Below are 26,724 nucleotides of genomic sequence, written 5' to 3' on the forward strand. Positions count from 1 at the left end.
ACCAGAACCATTACATCGGGTTGTCCAATGTATTCATGTTTCTTATCTGCGCCTGAGCTACTGACCACCCATCCCATAATAGTCATGTATGTTCTGTTCCCCGAATCAGTAAACACTTCACCAGAGAACCAAGGAAAGAATATGAGATACAACAGGTATGCCGTGTAACCGAACCATACCACAGGCATTCTGCAGAGGTCTTGGAGAATCCACAGTACAAGTGTAATTGGTCCCTTCTTCGCAATAAACTTCTTGAGAGTGTACTGCTTCTTGAAAACTATGATCATGCATTTGGGGACAAGAAATACGAGTAACAACATATATAGAGCAGACCAAAGAATCGGGTAATATAATGCCGCATATTGGCATCCCATGACACGAAACTCATTCCATGTCCATGAGACTTTAGAGCTTAGACCATTGATAGAAAATGGTCGCATTTCTGATAAAGTTAATCTGCCTCTGATGTCAGTGACTTCTATCTGCAGCCAAAATCTATCAGGCAAGGGATCTTCAAAGGCCCTATAATTCCATGGAACTGAAAAGAATGTTGCCCCGGAAGAAGTGTCACCTCCTTGTTTTCTCATTGGAGCTTCCATGACCAGATTGTCAAATCCAGGGCTCGAGTCATAAACTTTAGCTACAACTTCCACAACCAGGGAATGAGAAAACACAATGGCTCTTATTGTGTCATAGGATGATGAGATCATATGTTGGCATTCATATTTGTGACGTGCAAAGGATGTTGACATAAAACGTGAATCCAACGGAAAGGTCGGTAATATGATAGTCTTCTGAGATCTTGACTTGAAGTCAAGATCAACGTATGAAACATGGCCCCTATCAATGGCCATGATCCGCATTGCCCTGCTTTTTCTCCAGTCACCCATCTCCCATTCCCAGAAGTCTGCAGCTGGCAAGGCTCCAAATGAGCAGTTGGAAGTACTTTCAGCACTACTCTGCCTCATATTCAGCTGAAACAAGTCATTATCTGATAAACTGATACCACCAGAGTGATGATGTCTTTTAAGATTCTTGCCAAACTTTGTGTGTAGATGGCCACACAAATAAGCTGAGATGGAGTGCTTCAGAAAAACATCTTTAAGGCTCTTTTGAGAACGTGACAGCGCTGTGAATGACAACGGGAAATGCCCAAACGATATTTTTGCCACAGGTTTTGCTGACTGGTTATCCCATTGCGATAGGTGTGAGTCGAGTGAGCTCAAAAGCTCATCAGTTGGATGCCCAAAGAGATTTGTCGGGCCACGTAATCCAATATGCATTGTGGTGTCAACACCAACAAACAGATGTTTACGTTCGCTAGTCTGTATAATAACAAAACACAGAACCGTTAGATAACCTTCATCTCAAATGCAAATCAGTCCTTCACCAACCCAAACTTAAACAATCAATGATCTCAACCAAAACAATAGACCAAGCTGGGAGAGAGTAACAACCAACCTCAACAGTAATGGCGTTAACATTTCCTTTCCTTCCCATCTGTCCATTGATGCTATACTTGGAGAAGAAATCAGTAGATGAACCAACAGCGGGAACACCAAAGTTGTCATGGTTACCCCTAAGATCATAGAATATGCTCTTATTCAGCCCACTTCTTTTGACAACATCTTGCATCACACTCTCGTATTCTAACCACTCATCTTCATTTAGCTTCATTGTTAGCATGTCTTTGCTTTTCCCATCTGATTAACCAAATTAAGAACAAAAAATCAACCAGCTACATCTAACCACAATGGTTCCCAAAGCTAAAGTTTTAATTTTGGGGGAAAGATCGAACTCAAATCAATAAAGCTTCAGACTTGCATATAAGAAGCATAAGTAAAACCTAAGAACCTATAAACAAACATCGTCAAACGAACCGTACAAACGAGAGATCCACAAATTCGAATTCAGGAGAGAGAGATATAAACCTGTGAGATCACCGGTGATTAGGACGAGAGAAGGGTTGATAAGAGACAGAGCAGGACCAACAATGTTTTTGAAATCAATGGCTCTTTCGGGATGATGAACACTGAAATGAAGATCGGAAAGCTGAACAACCCAAATCAAGTCTTGCCCAGTTCTCGCTTCAATCACTCTTCTTCCAGATTCGTCAATCGAACCAGAGACCCTTGTAGTAAACGAGATTAGCAGAAGAAGAATCGTAAACGAGATTCTTCTCCGATGGGAAACTGTTTTGCTTCTGAGCAAATCGTCGTCGCCGATCGATTCCATCAGCTCTGTTTATCCGCGAATCAGTAAGCATTAGCAGCTGAATCTCTCAATTTTTCGAACTGCAATGTTCCAACCCCAAAAGAAAAAAAAAGTCTACATTTTTATTATTTTCTTAATTCGTCGTTTCTTTTGCCTTTGTTTTTCTTTATTATAGATGTTTTAATTAAGACAAATAAGTAATTATTTCATTAAATTATTTTCTTTCTTCTTTGCAACTACTTATGAAAGAATGGTGTAATATAAAAAACATGTGAGAGTGTCAAAAGTTATACAAAAGAAAATTATTGGTAAGGATGGATTTACAAACGCAAGAAACAGAGTCATTTTCCATGTTCAATTTGTTCTTGGCAGGATGATTCTGGACAATGTTGTTCTCAGAAAATCAGTTGGTGAAACCAAAAAAAAAAAGGCAAAAAGGTTATGATTAATGATTCCATTAGCAGTGTTTTGTTATGATGTTAAAACAAAGGTCACTTGAACAAGATCAGGAGCTGGTAAGGGGATGTCTTGTTGTTAAATGACTATCTTTAAACGTTTTAATTAAAGAAACAGAGATCAACAGAGTAATTTTGAATGTTTAGTTGGTGGAACAAAAAGGCAAAAGGTATATATGATTAATGCATGATTCCATTAGCAGTGTTTTTGTAATGAGATAAAACAAAGGTTATTTGAACAAAATCAGGAGCTGCTAAAGGATGTCCTGTTGTTAAATAATGACTAGTCTTGAAACGTTTTACATGTTGTCCCCATTACATTATAGAAAAATAGTGTAATAAGAATTCCATATGCTTTCTTTCAATTCCATGCACAAACATGTCATAACTTACAATAGCATATTAATTTGATTACAATCATCACACTTTAATAATAGGAAGTTCTTTATTATTGAACTATTCAAACAAGATCCTTAATAAGTAAGCCTACCTACTAGGCTTACTTACTAGGCTTTGGATTTAGCCAGAATCAACAACTTTGCGAGTCCTTAACTGTTTCCGTTTAGCCTTCTTAGACTCTACTCCTAACCATTGTTGGATCAGCTCAAATACTCTTTTATCACGGAGAAGCCCACGATGGCTACCAGAAACTCCTACGCTCGCAACTGCTTTAAACTGAGCAGCCTGCAAAGAAAGGTTAGAAGAAACGTATGGGTTTTGTTAAGGGATTTAAACAAGTGACAACAGAACCAGTAACAAATTTGCTTCACCAAAACCGAGAGAACTCAGAGATGAACAAGAAAGTAGCTTACTGCAGCTGATTCGGCAGGTACAGTTCCATCTCCATCCACATATGTATACTCAGGCTGAAACAAGATTAAAAAATGCAGAGACTCTCAAATCAAACATAGAAGTATAATAGTAACTGAAAGAATGCCAAGAGATAACAAATCCAAGGTGGGATAGAGAAACGCAAGTTTTCGAATTTTTACAAGGGATCTAACTACTTTTCTCAAGAAGAGTCATTTCACTCACCATAGTTTGACATATTTCAGACAAATCTTCAATTGGAGAAGTCTCTGTGCCATAACTGTAGCAGAAAAAAAGTACAGTTTTTTTAACGTGGTGAAGCAGTTAGAATCGACCAACCAACAAAAAATGTCTCAGGCAATAGAGACACTATGATAGCTCTGGTGAATACCAAACATCGAAGGGTGTATCAAGTGACACTCCATAAATGTTATAAAAGGAAACTCCATCAGGAAGTTGCGCTTTGTTGAGAATTTCTCTTGTACTAGCAGCCCAGTCGAGGATAGCAAAGTTAAAGGGCAAAGCTATCTTATTCCCACCGTAGCTTAGCTACAATACATAATTTAGATGTTTGATTATATCTCCAGTGACCAAAATAACATCTCAAGCCAATGCAAATGAGAAACAAAAGCTGAGTGCGTTGATTTCATACCTCGTTATTTTTCAGTGCATTGCTGAATAGATCAATACTCTCGATTAGGCCAAAAGATTCCAGTTCTGCAGAAGTATCATCGTCGTTTTCAGATTTCTTCCGCCAAACTCGAATCTCTGGTTGCTTTTTCCACTTAAAATCAGGATTTCCCATCATCTCATATATAGAGGGGCACTCGACCAACTAAAACCAAAAAGAAAAAGAAAAAACAGATTCATCAGTCTAGGAGTAAAGAGTATCATGTATCCTGAAGAACTCAAATCTCACAAAAATCTAAGTGTAACTCAAACAATATATGCCAGAACCCCAAAACTTTGAGGGTATATTACCAGTTGGTGCATCGTCCACCGTGACACAAAAAAGAAACTTTCTAACCCTTCCACAAATTGTACTCCAGTCAAGAGTGAATCACTGATGCACCCTGGTGCTCCTGTTAACAAAAATTAAGTCATTTCCAATGAAACCGGCTATTTCTCTTATGAACAACTTTCCAAAAAGTCAAAAAGATAACTCGTTTCACCTTGGAAAGGCGTTGCAATTGTAATCCATTTATTTACATACTTGGCAAAAACCTGCCAGTAAAGAGAACAGAGACTCACTCAATATCGTGTTTGAATAGGGTACTCTCTAAACATCAGCTAGAAGCCTAGAACCGAAGATCATATTAGTTGGTGATTATAATACCTCCGGATGTAGATACATGAAACATGAAACCATAAGTCCTCCCATTGAATGGGATATGATAGTGATTTTTCGGCCCCCTGAACATTTATATGCAGTTTCCAGTTTCTTCTTCAGACCTTGTATTAGTAGATCGATCCTGCAAGAATGATACAAGCAAAAACATCTATAAAATCTCGGGAACTACAATATCAGGTGTCGTGACAACAGTAAAGTTTAGCAAAATCACCTATTGCTTTGCCGGAAATCGTAACCATATCCGAATAACGTAGTCCCCTTCTTATAACCGCATTCAACCAACATTTCTATCATATCGTGGAAGTGGTAAACCTCCGTCAAGTGAAAAAGCTTTACAAACTGGAAAAAGCAAAGTTTGTGATATCAGATATATAATAACATGAAAACAACAAGCTAACTCCATCCTTAGAAACAATGAAACGACCGAAACAAAGAAGTAACGTTAAGCCAAAAAAATACAATTCCAGCAAAACAGACACTGAGGTTTGACATCAAGAAAGAACAACTTACTAGATACTCACCCCTAAACCTTAAGAACTACATAGAAGTAGCCAATGAGTAACAAGCAATTCTAAGGAATGAAAGACCGATCTTACCCAGGAGGGATCTAGAATGTCAATTGCATAGAGTCCATGGTCATCATCAGGGACCACGATTTCAATATTCTCATCCAACGGCTCTGTATAACCTGCCAACAACAAAAAAGACACACATTAAAAGATCTGATTCATAACTCACGTTTCTTAAACTCATAAGATAAACTGATACAGTAATATAAAGTCCATGACTTCAAACTTAATCTAAAGTTGGAAATCATCTCTCTCTGATCAAAGCTCAAATAAAGACTGCTAAAAAAAAAAGTACAAAGCAAGACTCAAACTTTATAAGAAAAAGTGCAAAAAGAGAGTTGATTTACTACCAGTTTTGGGATTATAGAGAGACCAGACGCTCTGCTTAAAGGCAAGGTTGGCCAAAAATATCCGGACCCAAACCCGGATTTCAGATTTTGAATCCTTCTTTTTCGAATGCAAAATGGAGCCTCCAATACCAGAAACTAGAAGCACGGGATCACGATCCGCCACCTCTCCGGCGTTTACATCATCACCGTTGGTTCCCCAGCACGGACACGGAATCCAGTCCATCAAAGCGGGTCGTTGGGTAGACCCGAGAGAATATTCTTTAATTCGGATCTTTAAACAGAGGTCAGGAGAAACATGGTTTAGCAGTGGTGGGGCTTATCAGAGGTATATACTCTAGTCAGAGCACTGAGAATATGCCATGTGTGTGACTGTGACACTCTCCACGAGAACCTTCACGTCTCTCTTCTATAAACCGTACACGACACCGTTTTGAAAACGAGGTCGAGGTTAAGGTTCTACACCAGCACCATTGACTGTGACACTCTCCACGAAAAAGCTTCACGTGCTCCTCACGTGTCACACCTTCTAGTAAACCTTACGCCATTGGCAACGACAGCGTTTGGAAAACGAGGTCAAGGTCTTATTAACGATTTCGAATTTTTGTTATAACATCTTGTAATATTTGCAAACTTGAGGGTATTTTAACAAATATTTCTGAATTAAGGTTATTTTAACGAATTTTACTTAATTAAGGGTAGTTTAACGATTCACTTTCGCGTTTTTGTTGACGAAAATGGAGCAACCAACATCGCCGGGAACAAAGTCGGTGAATCTCCGTGAATGTATGGAATCACTTCTATGTTTTACTCTGCGCTCTCACTTAGACGAAACCGTTCCAAGTTTCGATCTTGATCTGACCAGAGATTTTTGCCTTCATCTCCTCGAGGAAGATACAGATTCAACTGGTAGGTTCTGCTAATTATGGTACTGGAATGATGAAGAGGCTTAACTGAAATTTCTCAGAAATGTTTTCAATTGACAGAAAAACCAGCGGTGTATAAGCTTCTAGCAAGGGCTCTGTCTGAATGTCTAGCTTCCGAGGGTGCTAATAAAAATTCTAACTTGGAGAAATACAGCAAACTGTTTCATGGCTTGGGACATGACTTAGTACATGTATGTAAACTTTGAAATATATGCATTAAAACAGAGTGGGAAAAAGTTAGTTAATATATTTGATGAAAATAAAAGATTCATTCTTTCAGATGTTGAAGAAGGTCAACTTTGAGCTTCATGTCCAAGAGCCTTACTTCACACAATTGAAAGGTACATTTTTCTGTTTACTTGAGTGTAGTAAATAGTTTAATTTGCTCCATCTCGTTTTTTTTTATTTCCGGGTGTCTCTCATTCGCCAGATGGTCTGAAAACTGTTGAAGGAAGATGTGCAGTGGGAGACTACATGAGGTCTGATGTTTTAATCTTTTTGTTGATGAACCATCACATTCATATCTTGACTTCAAAATTTGTCTACGCAATACTTACTAGTTCGCCTTATGTTTCCTCCTTTGTACTCTCAGAATTAGTTCAGGAGCTTTTATTTTGTTCAATAAATGCTTGCTGCTTGAAGTTCAGGTAGTCCACTAATCGTTGTATCTCTGTCAGTTCTTCCTTGTGAGTTCACACACTATACATCTTCGTATTTAACATTTTGATGAGGGCAGGATGTTCATCATTATACTTCATTCTCAGAAATGCTGAGACTGGAGGGTCTTGCCAAAGTTCTTCCTGGAGTTGAGAGTATAGAAGAAGGTTTGAAGATCTTTACAATTGCTACTTAAAACAACATAAAACGTCTAGAAAGAATCTATTTTCCTATGAGAGGGCGTTTCTAACCTGAATTATGTTATATCAGCAGGTGTTAAAGTTTACAGAAACTTTTACTCTGAAGAGAAGGAAAGATTGAACGGTGTTGTAGCCATTCGTGTTGCAAAACCAGCTATTCAGCCTTATGCAGCTTTGGCAGGAGTATTGTCTGTGAGTTTCTTCTGGCAGCAATTCAAACCAAAGGCTTTCATTACTCTTTAATGTATGCATCATATAGCTTTCGGTTCTTCTTTTATAGGAACTAAAGTCCACTGGGATCAGAAGTCTATTGGATGACTATACAGCCGCAATTACCTTATAGCTCCATTTGAATTCACTTTGAGTGCAAAAAAACTTGGATGTTGTATGTATCTTAAATACAGAAGATGACCATCGTTTCTTACTTATTGAGCAACTCACAAGGCAACAATTGCTAGTTATTTTAACAATCAAACAGACGCTAACATAAACACCAACTACATCTACACCTTCTAAACAACCAGTTTCAGTTTGTTTTAGTCTTCTTCTCCCCGAACAGTAAATTCCATGAGTATGTGTTGCCTTTCTTTTCGGCGACCTCCACCCGCTTCCCTCCGACCTGCAAGTCATTCATTTTCGTCAAAAAAGTTGCCTTTAAGGGATAGTAAATGCCTCTGTTCTATCTTAAATTTAGTCAAAAATGTTTCCTGTCATATGTTAATGGGAAACAAAACGAGATCTTGTACCAGTAACTTCTGAAAAAGACAAAACGGATGAACTAAGTACCTTGTCCATGAGCCAGAAGCCAAGTGAAGGCATGTACTGCACTAGATACATCACGAGCAGTACCGGCTGATAAAGAGCAAAAGAAGCTTATATATCTGCATCAAAACCGAGTGTAACATATGCAATTTGACAAAGAAGTACCTGATGTGAAATCCAAGCTTCCTTCAAGTTATGAGATGCAGCGATTATAGTCAGTTCTGCACATCGTTCAGATGACACACGCTTCTGTGTGGCAAAAGAAAATTCATGTATTAGAAGCTTGAATGGAAATAATAAGAGAAAAGATTCGGATAGAAGATCCTAATGTTGTAAAGGACAAGGATTCTATGTGTCGACGAGACTATAGTGGCTAACAGAAATGCAGAAGTAATACAACCAGATGACAACTTAACCAACAAATCATCATAATCGGTTAACTAACCTCAGGAGACTTCTTGTCTTCCGAAGTTGATGTTCCTGTACCATTCGAGGTTTCTATTGGACCAGGACAAACGACGGTAACCTTGATTCCCTTCTGACAGAACTGAAACCATGCACAGATACTGTAAGTTATTATACTACTTTAAGGTGCTAATTTTTAGTAATTAGTAACAAGGAGTGTAAACGAAAAAATCAAATCAGCAAATGATTTAATAAACAATTTGGGATAGCTGTGAGTTTTCTATTGCGACTTTCAATAGTCATTTGATGCCAAATAATTAGCAAGAACCACAGTTTCTTTAACTTTCAACATACCTCAGAACGCAAGCTGTGGAAGTAGCCGTGCAGAGCATGTTTTGAAGCAGAATATATAGCCTGTCCAGGTGATGGTACCTTTCCTGCAGCACTGCTTATCTGTAGATTGACATGAATTAATCATGACATTTAACACAAGGAAATAGAAAATTAACACATACAAGAATAGCTAGTCATAGCTCGACTTCTCAAGATGTCTTAAAATAATTTATAATTTAGCTAGCAGGCGATAATATAATAACCCAAAAGAAACCCTTAAGCTGTCTAGATAGCCTAAAGCCTCAAAATTAAAATATATTTAGTTAAGATTTGATAGTGTGATCCCAACCTTAAAGTAACATATAAAAACGCAATATATATCCATATATCCATAAAATATGATATATATCTCAACCCTTCAACATATCCACAAACATAAGGCACTAAACAACTATCCCCGGGTTAGTCTCCACGTACCACAACAAAATGACCGCCTCCTTGGTTTAGCATATGAGGAGCTACCAACTTTGTAAGAGTTATCGTCCCAAAGACATTAACATCGAATGTAGTCTGCACACAAAGTCAGTGATTAACCATAAAAACCATACTTATTATCGTAGTACAGGCTAAGAAATCTCTGCCGATCAAAAAATTATCTTGCCTAAGGATTTTACCTTGAGAGTTTCCTCAGTTGCATCCGATGCCTTGGATTTCTGCAAGAAAAAGTTATGATGATGACACGCCCTTAAACAACAGAAATAATAGCTTGAACCAAACAATTCTCTAGCCTAAGATTCTCTATTGAGTAGATACAAAACATTTACCGGACGCTCATAGGCAGCATTGTGAACCAGATAATCAACACCAGCCCCGGGAAAAAGCGACACAGCTTGCTCTACAACATGTTTGAGGGACTCTTCGCCGCTAGCTAAATCTAAAGGCAAAACCTTTACATCTTCTGGTGCATATTTACCTAGAAGAATACAGAGTCAGTTCCATCAAGTGTCAACAAGAAAAGCTCAGAATTCAAAAGTGGACACCTTTCCTTTATTCATTAGTACCTTTGAGCTCACTCTTAACCCGTTCCAGTTCAGATTTATTCCTTGCAGAGAGAATAAGCTTGGCATCTAAATTTGCAAACTGTTTAGCAAGAATCTCACCTGAATCCAATCATAAACATGAACCGTAAGTAGCCACCATAAAAGGATTCGAGATAATCCTAAAAACAGGAGTTACCGATTCCACGGCTAGCCCCTGTGATCCATACAACCTAAACAAAACCACAACATCTCATAAATTGAAATAATTCGTAAATTCAAATCAATCCCATTAAATTTCGTTTTTTTCGTATATGAATCGTAATACCTTGCCTTCAATGGCTTCGCGCTTCACATGCTTCTTCGAAATCAGGGTGAAATCTCCTACAGAAAGCAAAAAGATCAATCCTTTTCTAAACAGAATCTATAACCAGAAGAAACGAAAAAAGAGTTAACATTGCATTAGAACTCATCAGAGTTATTAATACCATCGGCGAATGCGAATTTGAATAGCAGACCGATGAGAAGAAGGAGTCCGAGAGAGACACAGATTAGACTCAGCATCTTTCTCGGATTGAGTAACGGCGACGCGACGAACAAAGAGTCCAAAATTTTCATCCAAATAGAGTGGGTCCGCAAAATATGTCAACGGAAATAAATAAAGGGGTAAATAATAAAACTATTGATATTTAGGGACCTGTATGCAATTAATCTTAAATACGTAAATCTTCTTCTTAACATTACATCCAATGCACAAAATTATGTCTTACTGTATGCAAACAAATGGTGATCTTCTGTATTTAAAATACACACAACATCCATGTCGTATAACCAACACGCTTCTAATGTGTATTACTTATTGAGCAACTCAATTGCTACTTTTTTTACAATCAAACAGACGCTAACATAAACACCAACTATATACATATACACCTTCTAAGTAAGTAATAATAACCAATATCAGTTTGTTTTAGTCTTCTCCCCGAACAGTAATTTCCATGAGTATGTGTTGCCTTTCTTTCCGGCGACCTCCACACGCTTCCCTCCGACCTGCAAGTCATTCATTTCTCGTCAAAAATGTTTCTTGAAGGAAGCTTGGATTTCACAATACCAGTAACTTCTGAAAAGGATAAAGGGATCATGAACTAAGTACCTTGTCCATGAGCCAGAAGCCAAGGGAAGGCATGTACTGCACTATATACATCACGAGCAATACAGGCTGATAAAGAGCGAGAATAAGCTTATATATCTGCCTCTAAAGCGAGTGTAAGATATGCAATTTGACAAAGAAGTACCTGATGTGAAATCCAAGCTTCCTTCAAGTTATGAGATGCAGCGATTATAGTCAGTTCCGCACATCGTTCAGATGACACATGCTTCTGTGGAGCAAAAGAAAATTCATGTATTAGATGCTTGAATGGAAATAATAAGAGAAAGGATTATATGTGTCTACAAGACTATAGTGTTTAACGGAAACAAAACCAGATGACAACTTAACCAACAAATCACAATCATGATCAGTTAACTAACCTCAGGAGACTTCTTGTCTTCCGAAGTTGATGCTCCTGTACCATTCGAGGTTTCTATTGGACCAGGACAAACAACGGTAACCTTGATTCCCTTCTGACAGAACTGAAACCATGCACAGATACTGTAAGTTATTATACTACTTTATGGTGCTGTTTTTAGTAATTAGTAACAAGGAGTGTAAAAGAAAATATCAAAAATTAGTAAATAATTTTATAAACAATCTGGGACACAGGTGTGAGTTTTCTATTGCGACTTTCAGTAGTCATTTTCTGCCAAAATAAAGCAAGAACCACAGTTTCTTTAACTTTCAACATACCTCAGAACGCAAACTGTGGAAGTAGCCGTGCAGAGCATGTTTTGAAGCAGAATATATAGCCTGTCCAGATGATGATACCTTTCCTGCAGCACTGCTTATCTATAGATTGACATGAATTATTAATCATGACATTTAACCCAAGGAAATAGACAATTAACACATACAAGAATAGCTAATCATAGCTTCACTTCTCAAGACGTGTATATGGTAAAATAATTTATAATTTAGCTAGCGTGCGATAAAGGAAACTATGATATATATCTTAATCTTTCAACATATCCACAAACATAAGGCACTAAACAAAAACTATCCCCGGGTTAGTCTCCACGTACCACAACAAAATGACCGCCTCCTTGGTTTAGCATATGAGGAGCTACCAACTTTGTAAGAGTTATCGTCCCAAAGACATTAACATCGAATGTAGTCTGCACACAAAGTCACCGAGTAACCATATGTCAACAAGATAAAAAAACATTAAAAAACCATACTTATCATAGTACAGGCTAAGAAATCTCTGGCAATCAAAATTATCTTGCCTATGGATTTTACATAATTAGTACCTTGAGAATTTCCTCAGTTGCATCCGTTGCCTTGGATTTCTGCAAGAAAAAGTTACGATGATGACACTGGCATGCCCTTAAAGGCTTAAACAACAGAAATAATAGCTTGAACACAACAATTCTCTAGCTTAAGACTCTCTATTGAGTAGATAGATACAAAACATTAGCAATGAAATTACTTACCGGACGCTCATAGGCAGCATTGTGAACCAAATAATCAACACCATCCCCAGGAAAAAGCGACACAGCTTGCTCTACAACATGTTTGAGCGACTCTTCGCCGCTAGCTAAATCTAAAGGCAAAACCTTTACATCTTCTGGTGCATATTTACCTACAAGAATTCACAGAGTCAGTTCCCATCAAGTGTCAACAAGAAAAGTTCAGAGTTCAAAAGTAGAGACCTTTCCTTTATTCATCAAGTGTCAGTACCTTTGAGCTCATTCTTAACCCGTTCCAGTTCAGCTTCATTCCTTGCGGAGAGAATAAGCTTGGCATCTAAATTTGCAAACTGTTTAGCTAGAACTTCCCCTGTATCCAATCATAAACATGAACACTAAGTAGCCACAATAAAATAATTCGAGAAAACCTATTCACAGATGATCCTAAAAACAGGAGTTACCAATTCCACGGCTAGCCCCTGTGATCCATACAACCTGAACAAAACCACAAAATCTCTTATATTAGTGCTCAGAAATTGAAATAATCGAAAACTCAAATCATTCCCACTAAATTTACCTTGCCTTCAATTGCTTCGCGCTTGACATGCTTCTTCGAAATCAGGGTGAAATCTCCTACAGAAAGCAAAAAGATCAATCCTTTACTACAGATTTTATAACCAGAAGAAACGAAAAAAGAGTTAACATCGCATTAGAACTCATCAGAGTTTATACCATCAGCGAATGCGAATTTGAAGAGCAGACTGATGAGAAGAAGGAGTACGAGAGAGACGAACACTAGACTCAGCATTTTACTCGCATTGAGGCAACGGCGAAGAACAAACAAGAGGTCCAAAAATTTTATCCAAATAGTGGGCAAAATATGTTAACGTAAAAACATAAAGGGGACAAATCATAACATTATTGATATTGAGGGGCCTGTATGTAATTAATCTTAAATACGTAAATCTTCTTCTTACATTACACAACATCCAATGCGCACAATTGATATTATCATCTTCGATAAAAAAAAAAACCCCAAATCTCTCTCTGTTGGGGTGGGTGGGGGAGTAAAGTAGAGAAACCAAGAGCGGAGATGGATGCGATAAGGAAGCAGCTTGATGTGCTCATGGGAGCAAACCGAAACGGCGACGTTCAGGAGGTGAACCGCAAATACTATGACCGCGATGTGTGTCGCCTTTACTTGTCTGGTCTCTGCCCTCACGATCTCTTTCAATTGACGGTGCGTGCCTATCTCTCTATACAGTATACATACATCTTCGATGAATCCCCATGTGTTGTTTATTTCTGCTTTTACTAGAAGAACTCTTTGAAAAACAAAAAAAAAAACCCTAATTTCACTTTTGAGCTGATCTGATTCTTTTGTGTTTCTGCGTTAGCTCGAGTTGATTACTGGTATATAGTAGTATATTTGATATAGTATTTTAGTGATCTTCAGAACTCCGTTATTGGTTAGTTAACACCAACAGTGTCCAGTTTTGTATCTTCTTGGTGGCTGTACTATTCAATTGTCCTTCTATAAATTTTGCCCTTCTATAAATTTTGGATGTTTGAGTAATTACTGATGCTCCTTTTCACGTTTCTGTTGTTTTCAGAAAATGGATATGGGACCTTGCCCAAAGGTGCACTCTTTGCAGCTTAGGAAAGAGTATCCTTTTTTAGTTACCAAAAGAAGTTGGTGTCACTGGTATGTTTAATTTAATTCTACAGTGGCTTCTTGTTTCTCTTTTCACTTCTGTGTTACTTTAACTCTCCCCTAAGATATCGAGAAGCAAGGGCAAAAGGTGTTGATAACTACGACAGGGAATTGGAAGATGCCATAGACAGGCTTATCGTTGAGTGTGATAGGAAGATTGCTAGAGCCCTTAAGCGTCTTCAAGAAGAGGACGCCAAAGCTGCCATTGCCATTTCTGTCTCTGAAGTCACTCAGGTTATCATTTGATTTTTAAATTTTGCTTGATGTGTCTTCTAAGTTTGCTATGCTCTTTGTTAAATCACTTACATCGTTTTAACTGCAGTCACCTGAAATTCTCGAGTTATCAGTGAAAATCAAAGAGAAGATGAAGGAAGCAGATCTGCACGGTAAAAATTAAAAGAAAATTGCTTTGCTGTTTCGGCTTTTGAATCTCTTTTTGTTTTGCAAAGGATTGTTGTACTGTTAGTTAAGAGTGTATACTGTTTGCTTATGTACATATCGATGATCTCTGGATTGTAGATTAATGTTTTTGCTAATGTCTGGTTATCTAATGTTCTGATGCTGGTAGTCTTTAAAAGTTTTGATGTCTCTTTGCAGATCTTGAAGGCAAGATGGATCTTAAGATTAGAGCTCTTGAGTTAGTCGAAGAGATGAGGACCAAGAGAGCTGACCAACAGGTGACCTTGCTTTCACTATTTGTTTAATAAGCATTTTTGCTTCTTAACTTTTACCTGTGGCAACTGGAAAATCCTGTGTCTTGTTTTTCGTGTAGGCAGTACTGCTGTTGGAAGCCTTCAACAAAGATAGAGCATCCTTGCCACAGCCTGTTCCAGCTCAACCACCATCTTCCGTATTACCTCCACCTGATCCTCGCACTCAAGAAATGATAAATGAGAAACTGAAAAAGGCAGAAGATCTTGGTAAGTGAAATAACCTTAATTTTCTATGTTCATCTTAATTTAGAGCTCATTAAGTAGCCATTTGTAGTGGAATATTGAAACTGCTAAAATATCCACGGTCTAGTGTTCCCTGCCGGTTGGGACTTTCCGCTGGCTGATCTAAGATTTCTTGACCTATAAATTGCTTAAATTGACCTTAGATAAGGAAATATCTTCCCTTTGTATGTTACTATACCTATGTTAAGGAATCGCTGGACTTGCCAAAGTTTGAAAATAGAGTGTATGGTTAATTGATTTCTTAGGTGAACAAGGAATGGTTGATGAAGCACAGAAAGCACTAGAAGAGGCTGAAGCTCTTAAGAAGGTGTATTCTCTTTCTTAAGCTCGTTTTCTTTTCTCCCTACTTTTATTAGTGACTCATGACTGTTGGGCCTATATCTGTTTCAGCTTACAGTTAGACGAGAACCTGCAGCCGATCCAACAAAGTACACTGCTGTTGATGTGCGCATTGTAAGTTGACATCATTCTTCCCAATGAGGCCCTCAAGATTCCTTATATATTTATCAGTTTTTCTATTCTTCCCAATGAGGCCCTCAAGATTCCTTATATATTTATCAGTTTTTCTATTGAAAGGACCGTTGAATTTAGTATGATAACAATCATATTTTAACCTTTAGGTAAAGAGTAATAGTTATTAGTTAATATGGGTAGACCCGTTTGATTTCTTTCATAAAAGTATTATTTGGGACAGAAGTATAACATCTTCGTATCCGCCTGCTTAATGTGTTTAAACATTGGTTTCATCTTCTCAGACAGACCAAAAGTTGCGACTATGTGACATATGTGGAGCATTCTTGAGCGTCTATGACAGGTTAATTTCCTTGCTCAAAGTTTCTGCGTTATTGTTTCCCTTTTGGATTGAAAGATGAAAAAGCTAGAAATAGATTCTTGAGTTGCAAGTGGTTCAACATTTTTGACCCCGGCTATTGTACCTTCTCCTTTCACCAGCAGGCTTTTTGGGCAGGATTACTTTTGCAGCTATAATAAATGTGCGTTCTTTTCTTGATATTATTGTGCTTGAAGGATCATACTAGTAGAGATTAACTAATGGAGTTTTAACGTTAAGCTGTTCTAAAATGCTATCATGAAATGATTTAGCATTTGGTCATGCTAATTGAGTTTTTTTGTGATGCTACAGTGATCGTCGTTTAGCTGATCATTTTGGTGGGAAGCTTCATTTAGGATACATGCTAGTCCGAGAAAAATTAGCAGAGCTTCTGGTAAAGCTAATATCATAATCTACTCTTTTGTGATAATGGATGAAAGCTGTATGTTCTTATATTTCTCCTCGTTTTCTTTCAGGATGAGAAGACCAATTCCCGCAAGGAAAGCGAAAGGTTAGGTTTTAGTTATAGTTTCTATGTTCATTGGTTTTTACGGTTCTGAATCATTGAAAGTGACTTAATGATGAAACTGAAAACCATTCTCAGGTCAAAGGAACGGAACAGTAAGGAGAGGGAATCAAGTAAAGACCGAGAGAAAGAGCGAGGAACTAGTCGTGAGCGTCGAAGAGATTATGATCGCAGGAGTAGAGAGCGAGATAGGCACCATGACCGTGATCGTGAACAAGACAGAGACTATGATCGGTCATCAAGAAGCAGACGTAGGTCACGCTCACGGTCCAGGTCCAGAGACAGACCAAGGGACTATGATCGCCACAGGTATATTCATGGTTTGTTTTTTATCCCTAAGAACTCGATATCTTTCTTACAAATGATTATGTCAAAATTCTGTGTGCAGGCGACACAACCGCCACTAGATCGGTCGTGCTGTTTGACAGGGTGTACAAGTTACACAAATGGTTTTAGGATCATCACCGAAACTTTTTTTTGCCTGCATGTATGTTTTTAAAGTTTGGTAGATCAGCTTTCAGAAAAATTTCTTATCTTTTTCCGTTACCACCTACTAAAAGACTTCAAAAACGCTGAATGTTTTTATATGACTAGTTAGCTCTCTGTCATCTGAGAGGCGTGTATTACTACAACACCATTATGGAACGGTTTTTTTTTTTCTTTTTCTTTCAGCAAATCAAACAAAACTATCTACCACGCAAATGTTTGATTCCGAAACTATCTACATACCTCGGCAAACAAAGGCTAGATTGCAAATTACATGATTTATGGAGTTACTTTCTTACCTCAAGTGAAATTTGTATACTTATACTAGCTAGTTTTAATTATTTCAGTTAAAAAGTTAGATTATTGTCTCGATTATAAATAAACAAGGACTCTTGAACAACGACTTTCAAAAATTGAAAGCGGAGATTTATTAACTTTTACACGTACATTACTTGGAAAAAAAGATAGATAAGATACAATATGATTTAGAAACATATAATATAGTAAATTACTCAAAAGTCATAAAGTGAGATCATGAAGTCATCATAATCATATGGGAATGGAACGAGAGACTTTGGGGTAAACATGGGTGGCCGGATGACCCATAATGCGGCGACCCTTTGCGTGTTTAAAGATATAAACCAATGCTCCGACAGGCCATTCCACTATTCCAGCTGCTACAAACGCCACGAGCCCTAACGTCGGTCCTACCACTTTGCATCTACAAGGGTTTCCGCCAGTTCCGCACTGCACGCATATCGGAATCATCGTTGGTTAAAAAAAGTTGATCAAAGCGATGAAATGTTTGTTGATGTTATAGGGATATGATGTATGGAATATGAGTACAAGTAGAAGTGGAAGATTATGGAGAGTTGGATTGTGATGTTTATATAGAGACTCAAGCGAATCATTTCACTCTCTTTATTAAATTGGTCTTCTTGTTTTATCTTGATAATATATTTGCTCTTAAATACGTAGGGTCGGTCCTTAGTTATTCTTATTTTTCACTTCAACACGTGTTGTGTTCGAGAGCTGTACATGTGGTTTTGAGGTGGATACGTGTTTTCTTCTCTCTTTATTTACTCAGTCATCGTTCCCAAAAGATCATTTGTAACCAAGCCGTTGATGACATCTGTAGTATTATTTGCGGGGTTCTTCACCCAATGCACATTACATGTAATCTAGGGTCAAGTAGCAAAACCAAAAAGAGATGGGCCTAAAGTAGGCCGGAGTCAAAATCAACCGGACCAATCCATATATGTATCAGCTTAATAAGTCTACCCAAATAGTTGAACTTATCAAAATGGAAGACTTATTCAAAACCGAAGTACCTTTTGCACTGTAATGTGTATGAACTGGTCTCCACCAAATGCATAGAGTGATGTATAGTCTATAGATATGACGCTAAGTATACTGTACAGCAGCACATGCATGTTGTTTATATATATCAACTTTATATTGTTATTTCCCAAGTCCTGATATTAATTAGAAGACATTTCTCCATCAATCATTATCATGATCATGATGAAAGCCAAACCTCTGATTATAGTCTTCTTCTCAATGTTTGTCGTGTTACATTGTCTCACTAATCAAGCCACTTCTGATTCGACCGTGGAACATACCGCAATTAAAACTCAGCCACCGGCTAAAGACTCTTGCGTTAACTCTTGTGCTCAGCCGCCTCCGTTGCCACCACGAAAGACTTACTGCAGTAGGTCGTCTGCATCTCGACCTCCCCCGAAATACATGTACGTGACCGGTGTGCCTGGGGAACTCTACCGAACCGAGCCAGATGACCAATGGGGCTATTATTCTAGTGCAAACCAGAATTCGGTTAAGTACCTCTTGGTTATTGTAATTGTGGCCGGGTTTGGAGTACTTATAAATTTTTGAAAACAAAAAAGCTATTATGTAATTGTGTAAGCAATCTTTATGTGTAGCTCTGATATAGAAATTGATCAAACATAACAGCAAATAACATAAATAATTGAGACTGTTAAGCTTAAGCACGTACGTAAAATTAAAACAATCATGCAAACTTTTCTTATAAATTATAATTTTGAAAAAGACGATGTTTTGTTATACGGCCTGTTTTCTATATTTTAAAGACTTTCATCTTGGATGTTTTAAAAAATCCAATTCAAAGAAAGAGAGTTTGGTGACTTTTGGATAATTGACATTAGACATGCAAGTACTCCACTATCAATTTAACAAATCATATTATGATTTTCTTAACAACTTAGAAGCATTATTATAGTAATCCGCCACCATGATGACGGTAAATTGATAATAAAGTTCAGCTTTCTAAAAGAAAAATCTTATTTTTCTTCTTCCGCAATCATCAAATTCTACGCTACAAAACAAAACTGCCTCTCTTTTTTTGTTTTGCCTTAGTCAGACTACATTGGTCAACAATAAAATAAAAACTATATAATATAATTAAATCTCTTTTTAATGACATAATTATATAATCTAACATCATATTTAATTTTAAGTCATGTACTTAACAAACTAATTGGAAGCACTCTTATCAGATTTCTCATATATCTTCTTCCCTTCTTCCCCCAATTCATTCCATAGAGAGAGTTAGAGAGTTCCGATCCAAAACCCTAAACCCCATTTTCCCCCGCGGATTTTCTCCCCCCCGAAGCTTAATGGGAGATCCGTTGGAGAGATTGGGATCACAAGCATCCATTGCTACTGAGTCTGTCATGAAGGAGGACTTGTGTGTTGAGATCGATCCTCCTTTAACCGAATCCGTCGCCACCGCTGAAGACTGGCGTCGTTCTCTCGGCAAAGTTGTTCCCGCCGTCGTTGTACTCCGCACAACGGCTTGTCGCGCCTTCGATACCGAGTCCGCCGGTGCTAGCTATGCTACTGGGTTTATTGTTGACAAGCGACGTGGGATCATCCTCACCAATCGCCATGTCGTTAAGCCAGGTTGGGGATTTAGGGAGCTGCTTCGATAAAAATCCGAACTTTGTTGTTGTATTTGCTTTAGAATTGTTATAGCTGTTACGTGTTTGATTTTGGTGGTCCACAACAATAAAGATCGGAACTTTATCTAGAACGACGTAGCTGGGCTTAGAAAAGACAATGTTCTGATTCTAATTTCTAGGTCGCTTCTGTGTTTGAGTAGACAGAGAATCTCTTTATGTTCTGATTGTATATTCTTTCTTCTTATGTAGGCCCAGTAGTTGCTGAGGCAATGTTTGTGAACCGTGAAGAAATCCCAATCTATCCTGTTTATAGAGACCCGGTAAGTCTTTCATCCTAATCCCACTCCAGAGTGTTTTTGTTTGGGCAGAGGCCGTCGTTTTGCTTTTGTATTATTACGGTTCGTGTTTTGTCTCATCTTATTTAAGTTTACTTTTCTCCCTTCTTGTCTGTTCCCTCCCTCGTCATCAGGCTTACATTCTTTGATATTCTTTTCAGGTCCATGATTTTGGCTTCTTTTCTTATGATCCCAGTGCAGTTCAGTTTCTGTCTTATGAAGAAATTCCTCTTGCCCCAGAGGCAGCTTCCGTTGGACTTGAAATTAGGGTTGTTGGAAATGATAGCGGAGAAAAGGTAACATATATATCATGTCAGATTCCTTTATATTTTAAGCTGTATTTTTCAGTTTGATGTTATAAAAGCAGTCTACTTACTCAAGTCAGCTGTGTCTCAATTTAAATTTTGGATGAGGTCTGAACTGTCTATCTATTTGTCAAGTTAGCTAAGTTAACTGTCATAGGTTCCAAAAACAAGAAGAAGACATTTTGATATATGGTTGGTGCATTTATAGATAATTATTGCTTCTAGTAACTGGAGTGTGGATTTGCAGGTTTCCATACTGGCTGGTACTCTTGCGCGGTTGGATAGGGATGCTCCACATTACAAAAAGTATTTCTGCTTCACTGATCATATTTTATAGTTCTGTTTATTTGTCAACATAAAAAGTTGTTTGGTGTTTCTTGAGACTTGCATGAAATTTTCTTTAATTCATATAGGTAGTAATTGTTGAACTCGTAATATATCATCGCTACCTTTTATAGTTTTTTTAATGGCTGGCTACTTGCTTTGTAAAATCAATTTTTTTTTTTTTGGGTGCAGAGATGGTTATAACGACTTCAATACGTTTTATATGCAAGTAAGTGTTTATGTCCTCTTTGATCTTTACTACTTAAAATTTTACTCACTAACTTATTTGAACTAAATTGCATGCTGTCTTCCCCAAGTCAAAATCTTGTTTTATCTTTTTAGTCGTGTCATGCTTATGGTTTATTCCTGTTTCCACAACAAAATGTGTTTTTTCAGTGGTAATTGCTTTTAAATATCTCGAGTCCACCAACTAGGGCAAAAACTTCCTGTTCTTAGCGTATTGTGCAATATTCAAGTATTTGGGCTACTGTTATTTAAAGTGTAAACCTTACACATACACTACTGTTCGCTAATATTTGTTTCTGTGTTTATAGGCAGCATCAGGTACTAAAGGTGGTTCAAGTGGTTCTCCTGTCATCGATTGGCAAGGCAGGGCGGTAGCTTTGAATGCTGGCAGCAAGTCATCAAGTGCATCAGCCTTCTTCCTACCACTCCAACGGGTAAGCAATCTCTCGTTTTCATTTACTCGTATTGATTTTTAAGTTAAAAGNTTTTAAATATCTCGAGTCCACCAACTAGGGTAAAAACTTCCTGTTCTTAGCTTATTGTGCAATAGTCAAGTATGTTATGCTACTGTTATTTAAAGTGTAAACCTTACACATACGCTACTGTTTGCTAATATTTGTTTCTGTGTTTATAGGCAGCATCAGGTACTAAAGGTGGTTCAAGTGGTTCTCCTGTCATCGATTGGCAAGGCAGGGCGGTAGCTTTGAATGCTGGCAGCAAGTCATCAAGTGCATCAGCCTTCTTCCTACCACTCCAACGGGTAAGCAATCTCTCGTTTTCATTTACTCGTATTGATTTTTAAGTTAAAAGTAAATAGTGTAACTTATTTAGTCACTAAAACAACCCCTGTAGATTCAGAACATTAGATTATTTGTGTAGCTTCTGCTTAAGCTAAGAATTAGTAAAAGTGTATAGAGCATCCATCAGAGGGTTGTTCAATGTGCTTGGTCTTCCTAAAAATAGTTCCTGCTGAAAGTGCGTACAATGTGACAAATAATCTACGTTTATACTTGACATCTTCTCTTTTCATATATTGGTCCCTGACTATCTAGTAGGAATCGCTGATAAAATCAGACATGGTTCTTGATCTCATTTTTAGTGTTCCTTACAAATTATTTCGTAAATCCTATCTTAATTTGAAGTTTAGTGATCAAGTATGGTTTTCTTGTTTGGAAGGTTGTTAGGGCGTTAGGTTTTCTCCAAAAAAGCATTGACTCGTGCACGGATAAGCCAAAAGCAGTTCATATTCCTCGTGGTACGCTTCAGGTTTGTTTTTCCCCTCTCTGATTTTGAGACTCTTCATAGTATCGTTAAGAAAATTTCCACGAATATCAACTTTGACATCTTCCTTTTCGTTAAATAGCTGGGTTCAGTATTTTGACTGAAAAATTACTCATACTGTTACATGGTATGTCACTTAAATGTATGTGATTTGAATGTTGTGTTCAAATCCTAGAGGGAAAATGTATGCCTTGAATTTCGTTAAGATTTCTTTTATCTGGACTACTGTGGCTGGTGATAGAAAGGTTATCCTTAGGATCTGAAGTAGTTCATAATTTTATTTCTCTTCACTTTCCAACGATTGTTAGGTTTGCAGAGATTCAGAGGAAGTTCAATCTATTACTGAGGGTTGCTTATGTAAGCTTTTTCTGTTTTCTTGTGTATTAGATGACATTTGTTCATAAAGGATTCGATGAGATACGGCGTCTTGGTCTCAGGAGCGAAACTGAACAGGTACATACTTTTCCGTCTTACCATCATGTAGGGCATCAGCTTTCCTCGTGTCGCACACTGAGACCTTAACATGCTATATCTTGGCCGTTCAGGTGGTTCGACATGCATCTCCAACTGGGGAAACGGGGATGCTTGTTGTCGATTCTGTGGTGAGTGCATTGCTTCGTTATTAACATTTATTACAATAAATATTTCAAAAAATATAGATACTGTTTAAGTGACGGCTAAATATGAAACGTTTTATCCTATATATGATGTCTTGAAATGTGTTAGGTGCCAAGTGGCCCTGCTGATAAACATTTGGAGCCGGGAGATGTTCTTGTTCGTGTGAATGGGATAGTAAGTTGTCTTTATTATATCTTCTTAGTGAGAATTGTTTTTCCTGTTTGCCTCAAGCAATCTAGAATTGTGATATCTTTTGCAGCAACATTAGTAAAGAACGTATTGTTTAAAGATTTGTTATTACCTGGCCATAGAACCTATTAATCAGTGTACGTACATTGTCTAGTTCTCTTTTCCCTCGTTTTCCTAAATCTGCCTTTTGATTGTTTATTTGTTATGACAGGTGCTCACACAATTTTTGAGCTTGGAAAATCTGCTTGATGACGTTGTTGGCCAGATACTTGAAATGGAGATTGAAAGGGGTGGACAGCCACTATCTGTTAGTGTAACAGTGAGTTCCATTCTTCTATTTCTAACTTAAGTTTTATGTGCCTAGTAGTCTCTAGGATATTTTGTTTAGTTTCTGACCAGTCACATTCTGACTTGAAAAGTAGGAGACTATGCAAAGACGAGAAGTAAAATATATGTAGCCGTCTCTCTTCTTTTCTTTTGGTCATTAAATTCTTTTTTGTTGTTCTTTTCGTTTTCCCAGATAGATCAAAGAATTTATCAATACCTTACATAGAATTTTTTAGGATTTCAAAATCTGCTTAAATGTGATTCATACTTCATATCTTTCATTAAAAGCAAGAGCCTTTTGTAATGTATTTCCTGCCACAGGTTCAGGATTTACACTCAATCACTCCAGACCACTTCCTTGAAGTAAGCGGTGCTGTAATTCATCCGTTGTCTTATCAGCAGGTAACTTAACTATGACTTGGAAATATATATTCTGGAAATCTCTGTACTTGCATGCATGATATTCTTGTGTCATACAGGCTACAGGTGGAACTGTTGTGTTTATGTATGGCTTAGGGTTTACGGTCGGGGTATAATGTTTAGGGTTAGGGTTTATCCGTCACTAAATTATCATACCGATCTTGCCAATTGATAGTTAAAAGCTTATATGTTTTCTCTAAAGTAAGATATTTAGCTGAAATGTTAGTTGGTTGGCATGCTCTTTGTGAATATAGTAATGCTAACTGTATGATCTTGGAACTCTTTAATGTACTATTTGTTGGAGAAACGTATCAATATGCTAGATTAGATATTTTATTGATAGCAAATGCTTTGGATCGACTTTCACTGACACTTTCTTATAATCATTAGCTGATCCTAAAATATCTGTGATTTAACAGGCTCGCAATTTTCGTTTTCCTTGTGGCCTGGCTTATGTTGCGGACCCTGGGTAAGCCGCTCTACTTCCGCCATCAAAAGTTTCACATTTCTTGATTTAACAGTTCGTAACTTTCTTGACTGCTTTGTCAAATATTATTACACGTGAGCTTATTGTGAATGTAAATGACTGCGTGTCTCTGTATTTTTGGATTTACTTGGAAGAGCTCTTTTTTTTTATATTCAGATACATGCTATTTAGAGCTGGGGTCCCTCGACATGCTATCATAAAGAAGGTTGCTAATGAGGACATTTCCGGTCTTGGGGATTTAGTATCTGTTCTTTCAAAACTCTCCAAGGGTGCTCGTGTTCCCTTGGAATATATGTCTCACACTGATCGTCATCGCAAGAAGGTGATATACCTTGTTTGAACAATCTTTTTGCTAGACTTCTTAACCCACTGTAAACAATACTTGTCAAACTTGATTCTAGCATCTATTATGATATTTTGTTAGGCTACTCCATATCAGTATATTCTTTCTTGCAAACAATTTGTTGATTCTGTGATAAGATTACCTCTCTTCTCGGTGCTCCTAGTATATGGCTTTTTTTGCTACTGCAGTGCTGCTAGATCTCTGTGATCACTGTATATTATCTTTTTGCGTTAGCAACGTTTCTGTCTTGACATGCTTGCGGTCCATGTTTCCTTTTGAACTCTATGATAATACTCAAATGAGAAATACTTATTGTCGGGTTCCATTTCCTGCAGTCTGTGTTAGTCACAATTGATCGTCATGAATGGTACGCTCCTCCTCAGTTGTATACCCGGAATGACAGTTCCGGTTTATGGGATGTGAAACCTGCAATTGAACCTGCTTCTGTTTCACCATCTATTGGTAATAATGGCTTGCCTCTTAGCCAAGATATATCTATCTGCCATCACGATACAGAACCCATGCATGAAGTGAATGTTCGTGGGGTTACTGATATTGCAGCTATTATGGAAGCCTCTAGTGGGGATGGTTCTCAGAATGATTTTGGCTCAGAAGCAAAGAAACAAAGAGTTGACGATGATTCTGTAGATGGAAGTGCTGCAAACGGTTCCTTGTATGGCAGTGAATTTAAATCTGATGATGCAATGGCAACAGATAATACAGTTTTAAGAGATTTCGAAGGTGCAACAGCACTGTCTGCTAATGCTTCGTTGGCTGAGCGTGCGATTGAGCCTGCTCTTGTCATGTTTGAGGTAAAGACTAAAACTTCTCTCAAAAGTTATTTGTTTCACCAGCAGTTGAAATTTTCTACATTTATGTGGTGTGCTATTTCTCACTGTTTCTTTCTTGGTTCTTAATGGCCATTTGGTTTTCTTCTTTGACAACGTGTGATAACACTTGGTTAAATATTTTTCTGGTGTATATGCGATTGTAATTATAGCTCTTTTTTTCCTTTTTTTTGGTCAAAAGTACACAGTAGTTCTTATAACTTGCATCTGTTGAAACTAATTTCCCTTATACAGGTTCATGTGCCACCATCGTGCAGTCTTGATGGTGTACACTCACAACATTTCTTTGGGACTGGCATCATTATATATCATTCTTCTAGCATGGGACTTGCTGTGGTGGACAAAAATACTGTTGCGATTTCTGCATCTGATGTTATGTTGTCATTTGCTGCTTTTCCAGTCGAGATTCCTGGAGAGGTTAGATTTTCTGTGAGTTATAGTTCATGGAAGGAAGCTTTAAAACTGATCTTTCTTAACTTAACTGCAGGTGGTATTTCTTCATCCTGTTCACAACTATGCTCTTATTGCCTATAATCCGTCAGCAATGGGTCCTGCCAGTGCTTCAGTTATTCGTGCAGCTGAGCTACTACCTGGTATGTTGTTAACCATTTGAAAGTTCCATCGTTGCTTGTTTGGAAATCACCATCTAATAGACTATGCTTTTGTGAAAAGCTGTCTAATATGATTTATGTATATGTTGTTGCTATTACCTGAACAGAACCTGCACTGGAACGTGGAGATTCAGTCTATCTTGTCGGATTGAGTAGGAATCTTCAAGCCACATCAAGAAAATCTATTGTAACCAATCCATGTGCAGCCTTAAACATTGGGTCTGCTGATTCTCCCCGCTACAGAGCTACTAATATGGAAGTAATCGAGCTTGATACAGGTAAGGAATTCAGAGCCTTTGACATTAAATT

General features: G+C 37.7%; 7 protein-coding genes and 1 pseudogene across 12 annotated transcripts in view; 3 read left to right on the forward strand and 5 right to left on the reverse strand.

The window, feature by feature from the left end:
• LOC104744422 (putative metallophosphoesterase At3g03305) overlaps positions 1-2,351 on the reverse strand; it is a 4,251-nt gene extending 1,900 nt beyond the window's left edge. The window contains exons 1-3 of one of the 2 annotated variants that reach the window (XM_010465478.2): positions 1,932-2,351; positions 1,462-1,703; positions 53-1,325 (exon numbers count right to left, since the gene is read on the reverse strand). In XM_010465478.2, the coding sequence (XP_010463780.1) occupies positions 53-1,325; positions 1,462-1,703; positions 1,932-2,235 (1,819 nt within the window). In that variant the 5' untranslated portion in view covers positions 2,236-2,351. Of the gene's footprint in view, positions 1-2; positions 1,326-1,461; positions 1,704-1,931 lie in introns of both variants that reach the window. The other variant, XM_019237319.1, reaches the window with a different exon arrangement.
• On the reverse strand, positions 2,998-6,071 carry LOC104744424 (phospholipase A(1) LCAT3). The gene is made up of 11 exons (XM_010465481.1): positions 5,750-6,071; positions 5,427-5,518; positions 5,042-5,169; positions 4,816-4,951; positions 4,652-4,703; positions 4,461-4,561; positions 4,132-4,314; positions 3,871-4,028; positions 3,705-3,759; positions 3,482-3,535; positions 2,998-3,353 (listed from the first exon to the last, which is right to left on the reverse strand). Exons 1-11 carry the CDS (start codon positions 5,970-5,972, stop codon positions 3,189-3,191), a joined length of 1,347 nt encoding a protein of 448 aa, XP_010463783.1. The 5' UTR covers positions 5,973-6,071; the 3' UTR covers positions 2,998-3,188.
• LOC104744426 lies at positions 6,209-7,953 on the forward strand. 2 transcript variants are annotated; one of them, XM_010465483.2, is made up of 8 exons: positions 6,209-6,655; positions 6,733-6,863; positions 6,953-7,013; positions 7,103-7,151; positions 7,265-7,319; positions 7,409-7,496; positions 7,600-7,721; positions 7,810-7,953. In XM_010465483.2, the coding sequence occupies exons 1-8, from the start codon at positions 6,484-6,486 to the stop codon at positions 7,870-7,872; spliced, it is 741 nt and encodes a 246-aa protein (XP_010463785.1). In that variant the 5' UTR covers positions 6,209-6,483; the 3' UTR covers positions 7,873-7,953. The 2 variants fall into 2 exon arrangements, with proteins under 2 accessions (XP_010463785.1, XP_010463786.1); XM_010465484.2 differs by having other exon boundaries at positions 7,603-7,721.
• LOC104744425 (dehydrogenase/reductase SDR family member 7) lies at positions 7,895-10,697 on the reverse strand. The gene is made up of 12 exons (XM_010465482.2): positions 10,555-10,697; positions 10,395-10,450; positions 10,266-10,299; positions 10,091-10,189; positions 9,854-10,002; positions 9,704-9,742; positions 9,507-9,599; positions 9,051-9,149; positions 8,737-8,838; positions 8,457-8,540; positions 8,316-8,381; positions 7,895-8,148 (listed from the first exon to the last, which is right to left on the reverse strand). The coding sequence occupies exons 1-12, from the start codon at positions 10,682-10,684 to the stop codon at positions 8,056-8,058; spliced, it is 1,044 nt and encodes a 347-aa protein (XP_010463784.1). The 5' UTR covers positions 10,685-10,697; the 3' UTR covers positions 7,895-8,055.
• LOC104744427 (dehydrogenase/reductase SDR family member 7) lies at positions 10,783-13,488 on the reverse strand. 2 transcript variants are annotated; one of them, XM_010465486.2, is made up of 12 exons: positions 13,364-13,488; positions 13,214-13,264; positions 13,093-13,126; positions 12,903-13,001; positions 12,656-12,804; positions 12,473-12,511; positions 12,245-12,337; positions 11,913-12,011; positions 11,597-11,698; positions 11,362-11,445; positions 11,220-11,285; positions 10,783-11,116 (listed from the first exon to the last, which is right to left on the reverse strand). In XM_010465486.2, exons 2-12 carry the CDS (start codon positions 13,235-13,237, stop codon positions 11,027-11,029), a joined length of 879 nt encoding a protein of 292 aa, XP_010463788.1. In that variant the 5' UTR covers positions 13,238-13,264; positions 13,364-13,488; the 3' UTR covers positions 10,783-11,026. The 2 variants fall into 2 exon arrangements, with proteins under 2 accessions (XP_010463788.1, XP_010463787.1); XM_010465485.2 differs by having other exon boundaries at positions 13,209-13,264.
• On the forward strand, positions 13,611-17,319 carry LOC104744428 (putative RNA-binding protein Luc7-like 2). Of its 3 annotated transcripts, none has more exons than XR_002035532.1 (13): positions 13,611-13,871; positions 14,245-14,297; positions 14,411-14,579; positions 14,668-14,731; positions 14,943-15,022; positions 15,118-15,265; positions 15,547-15,608; positions 15,692-15,754; positions 16,057-16,115; positions 16,256-16,293; positions 16,443-16,524; positions 16,607-16,641; positions 16,735-16,868. XR_002035532.1 is itself a non-coding variant. In XM_010465487.2 (13 exons), exons 1-13 carry the CDS (start codon positions 13,725-13,727, stop codon positions 17,061-17,063), a joined length of 1,212 nt encoding a protein of 403 aa, XP_010463789.1. In that variant the 5' UTR covers positions 13,612-13,724; the 3' UTR covers positions 17,064-17,319. The 3 variants fall into 3 exon arrangements, 1 of the variants encoding a protein (XP_010463789.1); XM_010465487.2 differs by lacking the exon at positions 16,256-16,293 and adding an exon at positions 17,045-17,319 and having other exon boundaries at positions 13,612-13,871; positions 16,735-16,965; XR_002035531.1 differs by lacking the exon at positions 16,735-16,868 and having other exon boundaries at positions 16,253-16,293.
• Positions 17,535-18,080, reverse strand: LOC104744430. Its single transcript, XM_010465488.2, has one exon. The coding sequence runs from the start codon at positions 17,908-17,910 to the stop codon at positions 17,692-17,694; it is 219 nt and encodes a 72-aa protein (XP_010463790.1). The 5' UTR covers positions 17,911-18,080; the 3' UTR covers positions 17,535-17,691.
• LOC104744431 overlaps positions 19,660-26,724 on the forward strand; it is a 9,930-nt pseudogene continuing 2,865 nt past the window's right edge.

Source organism: Camelina sativa, chromosome 15, assembly GCF_000633955.1.
Source record: "Camelina sativa cultivar DH55 chromosome 15, Cs, whole genome shotgun sequence".
In the NCBI taxonomy this organism is placed as follows: domain Eukaryota; kingdom Viridiplantae; phylum Streptophyta; class Magnoliopsida; order Brassicales; family Brassicaceae; genus Camelina; species Camelina sativa.